Source organism: Haplochromis burtoni, unplaced genomic scaffold (genome assembly GCF_018398535.1).
Source record: "Haplochromis burtoni strain Fernald_Lab_line unplaced genomic scaffold, NCSU_Asbu1 Contig_263, whole genome shotgun sequence".
In the NCBI taxonomy this organism is placed as follows: Eukaryota; Metazoa; Chordata; class Actinopteri; order Cichliformes; family Cichlidae; genus Haplochromis; species Haplochromis burtoni.
The window spans coordinates 780,387-796,325 of record NW_024582624.1 but is presented as its reverse complement, the minus strand read 5'-3'; the positions used below and the strand labels follow the sequence as shown (position 1 = coordinate 796,325).

At 38.8% G+C, this 15,939-nt stretch overlaps 1 protein-coding gene across 2 annotated transcripts in view; it reads right to left on the bottom strand.

The window, feature by feature from the left end:
* map2k5 (mitogen-activated protein kinase kinase 5) overlaps positions 1 to 15,939 on the bottom strand; it is a 58,393-nt gene that overhangs the window by 17,731 nt on the left and 24,723 nt on the right. For both annotated transcript variants that reach the window (XM_005939169.3, XM_005939173.3), the window contains exons 15-20: positions 15,370 to 15,420; positions 15,191 to 15,262; positions 13,932 to 13,961; positions 8,967 to 8,993; positions 8,590 to 8,622; positions 403 to 464 (exon numbers count right to left, since the gene is read on the bottom strand). In XM_005939169.3, the coding sequence (XP_005939231.2) occupies positions 403 to 464; positions 8,590 to 8,622; positions 8,967 to 8,993; positions 13,932 to 13,961; positions 15,191 to 15,262; positions 15,370 to 15,420 (275 nt within the window). The remainder of the gene's footprint in view (positions 1 to 402; positions 465 to 8,589; positions 8,623 to 8,966; positions 8,994 to 13,931; positions 13,962 to 15,190; positions 15,263 to 15,369; positions 15,421 to 15,939) is intronic.

Here is a 15,939-nt window from a genome sequence, read left to right as displayed (position 1 = left end):
GGCAAATTAATCACAAGCAAATGCAGGGTAAACGTTTTCTGTGTCCTCACGCATTAGATAAATCAATCACTCCTCATAAATAAAGAAAAGCTTTCTATTCAAACACACAGGAGAACAGAGCTAATAGCTATTTCAACCACAACGCATTAACACTAATGCAGTTTATTTCCATTACGCTATTATACCATTATACTTCATATTCATCTACAGTAATCTGAATGAAACAAAAAGTCCTTCGATATTTGACCACGACAAACATTTAAAGATCGTACAAACCAAATTTACAAATTAAAGGACTACACAGTCAATAGCTGTTGAATACACATAAAGTTTCTCTTTTATTTAAATAATTAATCTAGTGCTTCAATTTCTATAAACGGGTCATTTAAACAAATAACTCACCATTGAGTGATGAAGTGAACAAACTTTTCGCTAAACTGGCTGACAGGAAGAACTGGAGGATCCTGTAAAAAGAGGAGGACAGTTTTTGACCTACTGGAGAAAAAAACCCGAACATTTACCTCACATCAGCAGGGATACATTAAAACTAAGACGAGGGTTGTCATAGTCAAGGTTGGCTGAAATTACTAAAGCAAGAAAAAACTGACAAGGTTTTAAGGCTGGAGATGAAAGTTGAAAATTGTTAAAGGAAAATTTTAAAATCCTGAAATGTGACTTGTGTTATGACTGGCGATTACACATCAACCAAGTGACGACACGTACCCACAGAAACATTGGCTAGATTAAAGTTTTGTTTTGTGAGGTTATTTTTTTCATTTTTGAAATATGTAAAAAACAGTAATCAAACTCGGGGTGATGATGTCACACTGCTCTGTATTTATTACCAAACTTTTACTGGCAAGCCCCCGACCTCAGAAGGTTCGTGCCCTACACTTCACAATGTTTTAAACATTTGTGACGTTAAAAGACAATCCAAGTTGAATTGAACTTAAATAAAAACTCTATACAATAGCGTCAGGAAACTGAACTTTGGTTCAACTCAACACATATTTTACACTTTGATGACGTGCCCCATTTTTTGAAAAGCACTGCTGACACAGAGATCAACCTTGATTTTATTGTGCTATTGTTATTCTCTAACAATGTGTGACGCAGAAAATATTCACACACTTAATGCTTGCAGTCTGAGTTTAGAAATAAGATTGGATTTTTTTTTTCTATTTCTCTCCTGAAATTCTGGCGAGGGGACTAGTTACGGTCTAAGGTTTTAGCAGAAATGTTTTGTCTACCAGAACAAAAACACACAACACAGAGAAAAAAAAGAAATAATTTGACCGTGTCCGGCATATATAGCATATAGCCTATATAACACTAAATCTGCCACGTGGGCGAAAGTGCTGGTGCTGCTAGAAAAAGGTTTCCACACGCTTTCGTCTCAAAGATGCTCGAGCTCAGCGGTCCCCAACCTTTTTTGTGGCATGGACCGGTGTATGTCCGGCAATATTTTATTACCTGAAGGTGTCGCGGATAAATACAACAAAATAAAACCTGTACCGGTACCAAAAAAAAAGAAGATTTATTCATAACACACGGGAAAAGACCCAGGGAGACCGAGTTAACGGTAAAAACGTTAAAAAGTAACAGTAAAAAACCGTAAAAACAATAAATTTCACACCCGAGCCTCAACTCTTGCGGCCCGGAACCAAATGGGTCCGTGGCCCGGGGGTTGGGCACCGCTGCTCTAGCTGAATGAGATCAAGTCATCATACTTAGGACTACAAGATTATTGAGATTGTTTGTCATCATTATTCACTGATTTTAGTACCAAAAATGTTTTCGTGCAGATTCATGTTAACAGAACACTGCTTTCAAAACAAATCAGATCCTATTCATGAACCTAAACTCAGGGCTTCTCTTCAACAGAAAATAAAAGATCTAATTAAAAAAACTATTTCCAAAAAGTAATTAAAAATTAAATCCACATGGCACTGCTGCATTCATATACATGAATAAGGTCTGCCAGATATTTTTCACCTAAGTGCATCTCCTAGAAGCAAAATATAAAATCTTTCACGCCATTCACTGCGCCTGCATGATGGAGGTGACACTTGATGCCGCTTCATTTCTCCTGTGGCTCGTTGCATTTACTGCAGGTTTTGAGAGGATAACGCGTCTCTTGTCCAGTAAATTGGCCCTTTTTCTGCTTTGAGGGACAAGCTCTTCTGCTGGGCCAAACATCTGAAAGTAGTTGTACATCTGTGTTTAATGCAATGTTACTCATCCAGACTAGTCTGGGAAACTTTAAGCTGCACAGTGCAAGGACCAGCTGTGATTGGCAGGCACATGGTCAGGTGTCGATGCAGGGAGTGCTTATTAGATGCCAACATCCCTGGATCATGTTCTTTAATTGTAAGCAGTCCAGCACAGAAAGAGGTGGAATAAGACAAGATTTGGATGTCAATGAAAAGATCATCAGACCAAAGGGAAAAACCTTTAAAGGAAACAGCTGTATATTTGGTGTGGAGCCCTCAGCACAACGCACACAACTAATTAAGAGTCACCTTTGAAAACGAGTGCTCTTAACAGGACAGAAATTCTGTTTGATGGTTACTAAAACAACCAAATGATGCAAAGCAAAAACTTTTTCTAATTTTTATTTTCCTTGTGCCTGCCAGGTGAACAGCTGTGGAGGTACCTGCTGGCACACAGTATGTTTAAAGTCAGCCTGGTGGGGAAAAATGGACTATTTAAACCCACTTTAAAGTATAAGAGTAAAAGGAGTGTGTTACGGTGCTGATAGAATACAAAAATGTTATTATATTTTATTATATTAGCAGATATCTAAAGGTGCACACAGACACAAAGATGTTATGGTAACGAAGCTCTTTGAAGCTACCAGGATGAATGTTACATTTGTAGCATTCAATTTATGTAGGAGAAATATCTGAAAGATTATTCAGTATTTTTGACATTGTGGTTTTTTGCACTCCTTTACTTTAGAGAAAGTGTACACAAATCTTTTGTGCAGTTCACCTCACTTTTATCATTGCAGGTTTTTGTTCCAGGGAAATATGTAACTTAAAAGATAAATAAGAAGCTAAAATAAAGACAAATAGAAAAAAAGTGGCCAAGTAGTCCCTGAACTCATTTTACTTTGTTCTTAAATACAAAATATCAATGTGGATTTTGAAGTATAGACCTGGGAAGTGTTATTATTGCTATTTAATAAAAAAAAAAAAACCCACTCTGGTTATTACTCATGTCATCTAACATCTTTGAAACTTTTAACTTCAAACATTTTCTAAAACTTCTTTTGATGTTTTGACATCCCTTTTAATTTAATTCTTAGATATTAAACACACCTTTGAAAGCAGTAAGCTCCAAGGCTGGAAAATGGAACCAACACATAAGTGTCCTAAACTGCAGCTGTTACAAAACTGAATCAGTCCACACAGGCTGATAAAACAGTCGTCTTTAAAGCAGCCTGGTCTCTATAGCCAAGTTACCTCTTCATCACAACTGTATAGTGGTGATTTCTTTTTTCTCAATAACTCACATGTTTGATCAAGGACTAAAGTTAGGAGAACACCACTTTCACTGACAGGTGGATGATGACGCAAAGTCAGCAGAGATGAAGCCTCTTCAAGGTGCGTGTGGCGTTTTTCGTTACTTGGGAGTATTTTAATGGTGCTATCTGGGAAATATTATGGCTTGCTGTGTGGGTTTCGGAGGTGAAACTAGTAGTGCACGAATAATTAGCAAATATGTGTGTTTGTGCATTGCAGCCGATAGATGCAGTTTCCTAACTAAACCCGATCAAGCTTGAAAAAAAGCAACACAGTGGTGAGAAAAATGCTAAGCCTAAGGCTACAAAACAAAACTTAACAAACCAATAGGTCACGTAAGGTGGCTACATTAGTCTTTAATAAAGAGTCTGAGCTTTATTTACCCATTTTTCAAACATATCATTTCCTATGAATCTTTTACCTACACTGAGATAATCAATAACGAAAGCAAAGACATGCTTTAGGATTAGTATAAGGATGCATTTAAGATCGAGTTAACGTTATGTTAATGTTACAGGGTGTCAAAAACTTTGAAGCCATCTAAGTGTGTATCCCTCTGTGTGTGTGTGTCTGAGTGTGTCAGGCCCGCTGCCTGTTGTCAATCGAAGTTCTATGAACCGTGTCATGTAGAACAGCTGTGCCCGACTGACCCTCCATTACAGCCCTTCACCTCATTACTCCATCCACTTTCCCACTCTTGCTTTATCCCTGCCTTTGGCTGCTGGCACGAAAACCTCCCAACACAGTATATTATTATTTTTACACATGAAATACTTTAGTAAAGTCTAAACCACTTTACAGCAGCAACCTTACTAAATTAACATCTGTATTTACTTTGTTTCCAACAATACCAGCAAGCAGTTGTTGTATATACATTTGGAAGATGCTGTTATCTGTAACTCTAAAATTTTACATACACAAAATGTGTTGTGCTTGGATATAATAAGATCGGTAGATGCCGCAGGTGTAGGTCAAGTTTTAAAAACATGTAGTGCGGCGTCATACAGAGATGATGCAAAGAGGTCTTAAAAAATGAAATAAATCAACTACTCAGATATGCACAAAACTCATACAGCCCAGGTTCAAGTGCACGCATTCATTCAAATGCAAAGAATTAAACCTCTTTACATCCGAGACCCTGCTGTGCCATTAAAAACACCTCTGGGCAGTGTTCGCCATTCCTTAATGCTCTGATCGGCAGGCTCCCGCAAAGCATGATGCATGAACCCATTTAAATTAACAAAGGAATGGATTCCTTCTAATCTCAGTGCACTTCACAGTTCTGCCGCTGCTTGGATGAGCAATATATCATAGCGCACACACAAAAACACACGTGCACAAACAAATGCCCTTGAGCACGAAAACCCACAAACGTTAGTATACACCGTTTACAGAGACAGAGCACCAAATAATTTGCTATCGCTATATTTTGGTGTACACACAAACACAAAGCAACAATCAATTAGGTGCACCGCACACATAAAGTCTTGACTATACAACTAATGTATGTGTCATGTAGGCTAAATCTGATGCAAAATTCCTGTCTGCACTTTTCAAACAAATCTGCATGCAGATATAAACATGCACATTTATGCATGTATTCATGTTTCCACCTGAGAGGAACACTGCTGCAGCTTTGATGTGGCAGCAGGCGATGGCACAAAAGACAGGCAGGCTGATGAAAGTGGCTAGTCTGCGTGAATTAGTCCTCTGGTTGTCAATGTGCACCACTAGGAGACAGAACACACACTACGAGGGTACAAGGGTACAAGTAAATATACATGTCATTGCCATGAAGCAATTATTAGGCAAAATTAGATCAGTAATTACAGGCTTGAAAATAAAGTGGGAGTTCTTTATTAGTGGAGCCACTTGCTATTCAACAAACAGAGGAGAGAGGCGCATTAATGAGGGAGGACAGCTTACAGATGGTGGAAACAACTGCAGAGAACTTCTAATTCAAGACCCTGCCTGAGCAGGGTGAGCATGCTGTTTCTCTAGCATGCACTCATAACAAGGATTTCCAAAGATGCAAGTACGATGCATTTAAGTGGAGGACTGGCATGCTAAAATAAAAATTAAGGGAACACTTAAAACACATGTTCTAGTTGAATATCTTTACTGACATGCATTGTGCAATCCGATCAGCATGAAGTGATGAAACATCAGTGGAAAACAAAATCATCACAGCTCTGAGGGCTGGATTCAGAAATCAGATCAAACATCAAAGTTAAGATTTTTCAAGTGTTCCCTTGATTCCTCTTTGAGCAGTATACACGTAGAACCACTCTTCAGGATCAATATGAATTATACCCAATTTTATAATTTACTTATACTGGTATTTATACTTTTGCTGATGATCGGAAAGGTTTGTATTTATGGCATGAATGCAGCATAGATTCAGTGCAGAAGTGCAAATGCCCCTTTAAGTGTCTTACATACAAATGTGTCATTTTGAGAGTGAACACTAAGAGTCCTTAGAAAGAGCTATTCAGTGTGTTACTAATGAGATTCAGCCTCGAGTGTTTTATAGCTGTTGGGTTATGGAAAATTTTGGCGTTTTCCAAATATTGACCAAAATCAACCTATTTTTTTTTAAAGCATTAAAACAACCTTATAAATAAAATCAAGATAAAGTGGAGGTGATGTAATGTTATGTTAGGAAAGTCAAATGCTGGTAAATTAACTGTGTAAGCTGTCAACAACGACTACATGTTCTTTGTTCATGAATGTCAAAACCATTTTCTTGTCTAAATAAACTCCTTTACTTGAGCTGAAACCACAGTTCTTACTACCTCTACTATTCTGTGTAAGTAAATCCTTCTTTCAGCTGCTCCCTTATTCAGACAGCAGATTTATGATCTGGAAAATGTTTATACCGCATGCTACTTCCTCACGCAACCTTCTCGGAGATTTGCATCTCCTCCTGGGGAGCAAATCTTTTGTGTGTTGGATAAATGTGTAAACCACCACACTACAGAATCAGCGGTAATCAGCAATTTGAATTTTGATCATTTGTGTATTTGGCCCATATGTTGAGGGCATACCTCAATTTAGGTTCAAAATGAAAGAAATGGAAGCCAAACCACACACATTTGTACCTAATATTAAAAGCTCCACTCACAAGAGCACATTCATTCAGCCAATAAAGCAACTTTCAATTTCCCAGTGGGTTAAGTCACATACAATATCCAAAAAAGGTTCACATGTACAGTACAGAATATAGTAATGAGCAATATTTACAAAATGCCAGGGAGTCAGGTGTAATTTATCACACCTGCCATAGTGTTGAGTCAGGTGTGTCTAAACTAATTAAAAATACCTTTGTATTAGAGTAGCTGCTCCATGTGACGTGTCCCAGCCCAGTTATTTGGGTTTAAACAAAAATAAAAAAGGGTTCATACAAGTTGTGCCAGACTCTGAACATCCAAGTGGGAATTTATGCTTCAGTGGGAGATCTACACTGTAGGTAAACCGTAACCGCGAATAGCTCTAAAACTCTACAACGTAACCTACAGTGTAACCTGATGTGCACCTGGCCTGTTCACAACCGTTGAGTCCTCCCCCTGTTCATTTCTGGTGAGTTTTTTGGCAGTTTTTGAACAGGACAGGGAGAGAATTACAATCATTGCCTCAATATAAGAAACAATAATGATACAAACTTGATGCATAAATGTGTTTTCCTTTGGAAAAAAAAGAAAAAAGAAAACAACAAAGAGCGAGGACCCCGGAGGGAAGAAAGTCGAGGCATTTCATTTGTTTCTATCGGCTGGCACTGCATGTAAAACACATAATTAACACATAATGCACCACATACAGCCATAAACGCTGGCAACAATGTCAGCCACGTTATGTAGCTTATGTCATCGGCTCTGCCGAGACTCAATGCACAAGTCTAAATCGGGCGTAAGTGGGAACAGATAGATTTCATCTATGCAGCGTCAACTGTCCAGAGAGGTTATCCTCTTGTCTCTTCCTCCAAAGCATTGCACTAGCTGGGACGGTACGGCACGGACAACAATGAGAGCTCTCTTGCCTCAAGGGGGAGACGAGAAAGGGCACAGAAAAATAGTTTGAGTGATGGCTACGTCTAGCTGACTAATGAACAGTTCAGCCCAGGTCAATCCATTACAACCGAAAGCATTTAATTATTAATTACGGCCAATCTATAGGCAGTTAAGGACAAGTGACATTGTATGTTTAATGTGCGATATAGCTGGTGATGGGGGCATTGCAGGAATGCTTTATGCTGTGTAGCCATTTTGACTGTTCAGCAAAGAAGCCAGCTTAAAAGAAGAAGAGGGGAGGGGAGATTATTATTCCTGCTTATGATGTAAATGCACACAGAGTGAGCTTCTATATAATGCATATTTTTGTGCACAGCAGCATCTCAATGTATCAAGAAACTGTTCAAGATTGACTTGAACAAGGTTTGGTTTCACTATGATATTTTGTCCAAGCTTGCATTTTGTATTAAAAAATGGAAAGTCTTAGAGCATAAAGAAATTAGATGAGAACGGGTACCTGAACGCTGTCACTGAGGAGATTGATCCGTTGGCTTAAATAAATTCTTATAAAGTCATTATTATGTCTTTTTCAACTTTGACATCCTTTTGCTTCTACGCAAATTACAAAATTAAATAAAACTTTATTGGATGGCTAATCAGTCGCTGTGGTCTGCAGTGTGCGCGCATCATTATCAGTCCTGTGAGTCTTTGGTTTGATGCTCCTGTGAGTCTTCTCTGGCTTTTTTTTTTAAGACACAATAATAAAACCCAGTGCAGTAAGGAGAGAAAGCCTGGTTAAACACATTTTTGCATACACTAGTACACAGAATTGAGAGCTGCGCTTTGTGTGTACGTGTTACTCATGACAGGTCCAACCTCTACAGTAATGTGCATGTGCATATGTGTATTGCCTGAGGCAGTCGCGTAGGGTGAAGGGTTGAGTGAATGGGGAGCAAAGCCGCCTGAGTGGTTTGCTTCATTAGGAAACAAAATATAAGCTTTCCGGGCCATTAGGGCTGACTTTAGATGCAAAAGCACATAAGACGACGACTCACCTCATCAACAATGCATTGCAGTAACTGGAGAGGCTGGAAAAGGAGAAGCACAGGGAGAAAAAAACATGTTAGCTTACATGGAATTTCTTGGCAATGGAGAAAATCAATAGTGTGATATTAAAAAAAAAGTATCTACCTAGATTAATCAAATTCAGTGAGCTCAGGCAAAGCCACCATTCAGCTTCTGAATGTTTTTATTATTCCATAATGGCACCTAATGTAATACTAGCAGTTTAAGCATGATCCAATATTTTTCTGCAAAAATGGAATTTGATGGGCTTTTTTTTATTATTATTTCAAATGAGAGAGTCAACCAAGAGTAACAGACTTCAGAGTTGTAGACCTCTAGCTTCTTATTCCACTGCAATAAAACTTACCATTAAAGATCCTTGGTTTTTCTGAATCTGTAGGGTGAGAGAGGGAGAGAGAGAGAGACCAGGCAATATGTAATTAGCGTGTCATAATCAAGACGATGCACTTGGACACATTATGATCACTGGGAGAAAATTATTGCTTTCCTGTTGGCAATTTGTGAGTATGTGTTAACACCATTTACATAATGAAAACACACAAATGTTAATGGCCTCGCTCTCATTTGAGGAGAATGGGGGTAAAAGATCCACTAATGCTAATTTTCAGAGCTGCACTTCATTCCTGCCCTCCAGGTGATCGAGATGTGCTGGGATGCAAAGTGACTGTCGCAAACAGTGTTGAGGTTTTAGAAGAGCGTGCTCGCTGTGGCGGTTTCCCAGGTGACACTCCGACACCGAACGAGCTAAACACACGATGACAACAACAAGGCGGATCTTGAAAAGGAGGAAAAAAACACAAATCCAATTTTTTGACTTACTAACACGCCACCTCATTTGATTGGAATCAAAAATAAAGAAACTTTTCTTAAAAATAAAAGCCTTCGTCTTAAAATGTACGACACTGCAGTAACAAAACTCTAGACAGGATTTCGTTTTTTTATTTAAACACCCCCCGAGGCTGAATTCATGAGGAAACCCATGCTTTTATTTCTAAAGATCGAAATTTATAACTTCATCACATAGACTAAATGATACAAGGCTCAAAAACTAGGCTCAGCTAAATGTCTAACAATGTTTGGTGAATAAATTGCTCATTTCTCCAGGCCTTCTGACAGTGCATTAGAGCACTTATTGATCCACTCGATTAAATACAGGTTTTTACACTCTGTAAATACCAAGAGACTCCTAAACTGCCTCTATATCCAGTTTTGCCTGATTCAGACACATTAAAGGCAACTATGGAAAACTAATTTGTTCAGAAATAATTACTAGAACAAAATTGCGTGCTGCTCCAGGAGTTGGAATTGGATAGTGGGAGACCAACTTATTCAAGCTTAAATGAGTGCGTGTTCCTCTTGTACTGTGTGGCTTGACCACACATCAAAAAAAAGATTTTTTATTTTAAAATACCTCCCTGTTATTCCCCATGAAGTGAACCTTTGGATGGGCCGCATTTCTCAATGAATTTCATCATGAAATGAGTCGAATCTTCTCCTAAGTCATAAACACAATCTGACTAAACTACTAGCGGAAGATGTAAATGAATCTCTGTGCCGGTGACTCATAGTGAATTAATACGAGACTGGACGTGTGCTGAAGACTGTAGATGTATCCCGCCCTAAAAATAAAAATAATAATAAAAAGATAAAATAGAACCCATAAAAAGAATAATCAAAAAGCTAGATCCCAAAGGCATAAAAAAAATGCATGTTTGCTTAAGTGTGCACAGAAATAAACTCTCTTGGTAAGCAGCGTGACACAGACCAGTGACCTGCCTGGGGTGTACCCCACCTTTTACCCAATGACAGCTGGGATAGACTCCAGCCACCCCATGGCCCTGAACTAGATAAACAGAAGAAAATAGATGGACTCAGACTTTTATTTGTATGTTAGCTATGAACAAACACCTGTATTGTGTACGTGAGTGTATAAAGCTGTCTCTGTGTGTGTGTATGCAAATGTAGCTGTGTAGGAAATAAACACCAGCTTCTCGCGTCTTTGAGGTGGAGAGCCCACTCAAGTTTTTGAGCTTCTCTCATTACTTCAAACCATCACAGTCTGCTCAGCATGAAAATAAGAAGTCACAAAATCAATTTTTAGATGTCAAATGATTTCTGTCCCTTTCAAGAGCCGCTCAATAAACACGTCTAAAAGATCAGATGGCTTTTCCCCTCTTGAAAGAAGACATTTCTTCAAGGGTAATGAATCTAAAAAACTCTCTTTTAGATAGATAATAAAAGAAAAAAATACATCACTTTCAAAAACTGACAGGCATGTTTTCATTATGATTAAGGGCCCAAATGAAGATATGCTTATCTATCTATCTATCTATCTATCTATCTATCTATCTATATCTATATCTATATCTATATATCTATATATATAAAATGAGAGGTCCGCACCTCTGTTTTCGTAGCTGTTAGGTCAACAACAAGCATGCTGTTGCATTAGCTTGAGATGCGTTTCCCTGAAAATGAAGGCTATGAAACATCATGCAATGAAAGCAGCTCATCTCTGTTCTCCTTCAGCTGCCAGCCTTTCATCCTTAGCCACAGGAATACTGCTCAAATTAGATTCTCTAAGTGTTAAATTTAGATTTGCAACGTGATTGATTAAAGGAAGTGCTATCAAGTCAAGACAACAGATCATTAAAATCAGTTTTCGGCTGCACAGATGAGCCAAAATGAGTTGTAAGCGAAACATCCAAAAATGTGCAAGCGACAATAATTAGCACTGCAATAAACAAAAGGCCCTATAATATGTTAAGACTTCACATATTGATTACTTATCTATTGAAACAAAATGTTAACTAGCTTGCTGACGGAGGACACGTGATCGAACAAAGCATGAAGCAGTTTGGATTTGTTGTAGCGAGCTAAAAAATTACAGCAAACATTGTTTACAACACACACTACACTGTGGGAACAGATACCATTTCCTCTCCGTTTCATTTCAGAGTGAAAAAACAAAGCAACAAAAGGAAAGCATCTATATTCTCTGATGGATGCGCTGACGTGTAATGAAAGTTCCTGAAACAGACACACTAAAGATTGACACGGCATTTCATCCACAAATCCATTCAAATTTGAGGGGGGGGAGAAAAAAAAACATGACAAAATGAAGAGAAACAAAAGCAAGCATAAAGCAAGCAAAAAAGACAACAAATCAATCAGATACAATACTGCTGGCGGCTGTATACACATCACATCAGGTCTGGTGTCTTCAAAGACTTTCAGAGCGAGCCGTGCAAAACTCCATTAACTCCTGACAAAGAATGCAAATGAATCCCGACATGTGGTGAAGTGGAATTAAAGAGACAATCTCTAATCATGACAAACATGAGGTGATGACTCCACTGTGCATGCATACACACTCACACAACAATGAATGGAGGATAATCCATTAACTAAACAACGTCCGACAAATAAAAGCAAGTGGAACGCGCACACGCTCCCTTCCTTTACTTCCTTCAAAGGGTGAAATCTAAACGCCACACCGCTTTAATAAGTCATCCAGCATTTTTCACTAAGTAAAAATTCAGACGCCACAGATTTTCTTCTAATTTTTCCTCCCTCTTTTAATCTTCTACAACTTCTTTCTGAGCCTGTGCTAAAATGTTCTCTGTGAAGTGTAGCAGGGGGTTTTGCACAGACAGCTGTGCCAGCGTCTGCAAAAATGACAGCTTAGGCCCGAGGACTTTGGCAGGCTGCGCCTGACGAGCTGGATCCGAGCGCTCTCGCCACACTGCTCTGCTACAGCCTGCAGGTGAACTGTCTGCAGTGCCATATGGAGTTAGGGGAAAATTAACACCGAGATGAGGAAAGCTGCGTGATGGTAGAGAGCCTTACCAAAAACAGAGAGGTGTTTCTATTTTGTCCACCCCTTTTATATCAACGAGGGAGGACTAAAGTGCCTCTCGTACATTAGCGATTAACATGATAATGACGGAATCAAATGAAGAGAGGAGAGCGCGCAAATCAGACACACCCAAGGCTACAGGCGCACAGATCGATCACTGTATGACATTTACGTTACTACACGATCTACACCTTTGCTTTCCTGCACAAAGACCTGCACTTGCTTTTCATCGTACTTAAGAATTAACGATCGACGCTGAAAACAAGTCAAGAGCTACATCGCGACTCTAATCAGTCTCGCAGACAGATGTTTACTGTGAAAGCACAAAAAGAGGTGCTGAATAAATTCCTGTCAAAACACATGAGAAATGGCTTTTACTGGAGAACATCATTAAACAGAGGCAATGGACATTATCAGCCAAAAGACCAATGGCATACAAGAGCACATTTTCATGTATACATCGTGAGATTTTTAAGCCTTATAAAAGCTGTCCGGCTCTTTCATTTATTGAATGTCTGCTCTCCTCGGGAAGGATAACTGGCGTTCCTGAAAATAATCAGTAACTCGCCAATCCATGGGCAGATGGTGCAGCAGTTACCAAACAGTCTGCCTTTTAAATCACTTATTTTCAAGCGCATTTTGACTAACAGAGCAGTCCAACTGTTGCACACAACAAACCATTAAAAAAATAAAATAACTGATTCACCGTGTAAGACTTTTTGTCAAATGCACTGACGGGCAGGAATGGAAAATCCCAGCTCATCTATAAATAACTAATACTCTCACACAATCAGTCTAACTTCAGAAACAAATTTTCCTAAATAAGACCTGCCCCTTCAAATTTTGTAAAGGTGGACAGCCAGGAGGTAACCTGAGGTAACCAGATTGAGATTGCTCAGCTAGGGATTAGTGAGATAAACCCATCTTAAAAGGGCTAATTAAGACTTGATGGGATTGGGAAGCCACTTCTGTAGCAATTACATTTGAGCAGGATTTTAACTTAGTGTAATGGGGGGAAAAAAAATAAGCCCAAAAAGCAGTTCATACACTTGAAACTGTAAATCAAAAACTGATCTAGATGAATTGATAACAAGAGGAAATCAGTTTCCGGGGGTTATGATTCCAGTTTTCTCCTATAAATAGAAAACTACAATTAAAAAAATAAAGAGAAAATTATCCAGCAGTTTAGAATTGGGTGGGAGAAGCTGGCCAACAAAAAGTCTAATCAGCACAGTGCTGAGCGGTCTTCAGGTTGTTTGCAATTTTTCTTTGTTTCTTATTTTGTCTTAACATACTAAATTATTTCAAGACGAGAAACTGTTATCTATCAAGAAAACTATTACAAGAATAAACATCCAACAGGAACTCCTTCCAGAAAAATCATTTGAAGCAGATCAAAACTCCCAGCATTTATTCATCAGTGCCATAATCCATTAAAAAAAAAGCCCTTACCTGTGGATACGGGAACATGCCAAGCGCCAGCTGTATAGACAAGATGATAACAATTAATTCTCAAGTATATCTGACAATAAACAAATTTAGTTTTATCCAGCCATCTAAGAAGTCCTGCGTGAGAGTCTCAGATTAAAATGCAACCGAAAACACACAGCAATACTTTTTCTGACAAATGAAACCTCACAAAGGTAAAACTTCCTGTATGACCACAGGACTGCATTCAGATAGACTGTAAAGGGCAATGATAGGGTATCCATCATTATGTGTTACTGTACAAACACCTTGCCATCAGCAGTGTCTTAATAGCATAAAATCTCAAGTGTAGACAAGGAAGCAAAATGCAGCTGAAGCTACTCGAGCGTGCAGAACTTGAGACTTTCAGTCTTTGAGGTAAGCTTAGTGCCCACCTGCTGATAACACTTCCTCATCAAACAACATCAGCCATTAGTTAATAACCCCCCCACACGCACAATTACCACCTGCAGAGAACAGAATAGAGGGATAAAGAGAAGGGGGACACCATTGGAGGGCAGTTGTGTATAATATGTGTGTGTGTTGTTTTCACTGGGGTGTTGGGTGTCAGCTCTCCCTGACATTTTGCAATTCACTTGGGGGTGGACATTTTTCATCTTGGTCAAGGGCAGCTTATTGGCAACATTACTTTATTAAATTGTCAAAATGCTCAGCCCTTTCCTTCAACATAAACAGACTAACTAGTAAAGATGGGAGCAGGACTGCAACCCAATTCATTTGGCTTAATGTGCACGTCCACAGCTAGAAACAAAGAGACCAGACTCTTATAAGACGACTATATGTCTTAATCACGCAAACTTACGTCAATAAGTTTGACATCACTGCAAACTCCATTATAGTTATAATTGTAATGATATCAAATTTATTGACCAACAAAGGTGAGGCAGAAGCCACAATCGTTTATTATAGTGCTGAAGGAGAGCTGGAGACAGAAACAGATGGAGAATCAATAATGTCAGCAGGAGGACAAAAGACCGGGGAGGTGGATGCTGAAATTAAAATGTTATTTGAACACACACTGTCAGTTAAGCACTTTATCGATGCTATGTGGAGAGAAGAACAGTGACACTGATAAACCTCCACACACAATGAGCAACAGACAAGACTTAACACATGCGATACCACCCATTACGTTTTAATTACACTGCAGCTAAACCTGCCATTAAATGGACCGCTCATGTAACAGTTAAGTGTATCATAAAGTCACTTAAAAACTGTTATACCTCCATGAAAGAGATGCCCGCACTCCAGACATCTGCATGGATCCCATACTGTTCTCCTGATATCCTTTCCGGCTATGAAGCAAAAACAAACAAGTGTAAAAACAAAGTCAGAGACCAACGTATAACTGCGTTAAAACAAATTCAAAAGTCTCCAAGAATAAACTCAAGTGGTGTCTCACCGCCATGTATGCATTAGTTCCCACGTATGTTTTGGCAATGGAATTCACCAGCTGCAAATAGAACAGCATTTAAGTGAGTAAACGATAAAAAGTATTAAAATGATCACAGCATAAATAACTTGATATAACTAAGGTCATGTCAAGGAATAAAGAAAAACAAGGGGGATTAAGTTTCTTTACGTAAACCTACTGACATGTCAGGTCGATATCTTGGGCTGCACTAAACCATCGCACAAAGGAACAGGAGTGAGACAAGGAGACATTAGTGAGTTTGTGCATGTGGACACAATGGCACATGCCATCAATGACAGGACTGTGATAATGAGTGTCGGTTCCCTTAAGGCTGTTTTTTTCTCCTTTTTTTGAGCATGCCCTCTGGAGCATGAAAGAGTGAGGAAGCATGTACATGAGTGGAAAAGACTTTAACAGAAAAATATAGTTAAAAAGACAAGTCAGTGAGGGTGTAAATTCACCTTGGAGTTGAGCAAGGAAGTGGAGGTTAAAAATGAATAACAATTTACCACAGAAGCGATGTGTGTTAAAAAAGCAGACCTCGGGTTGATGTTTTGG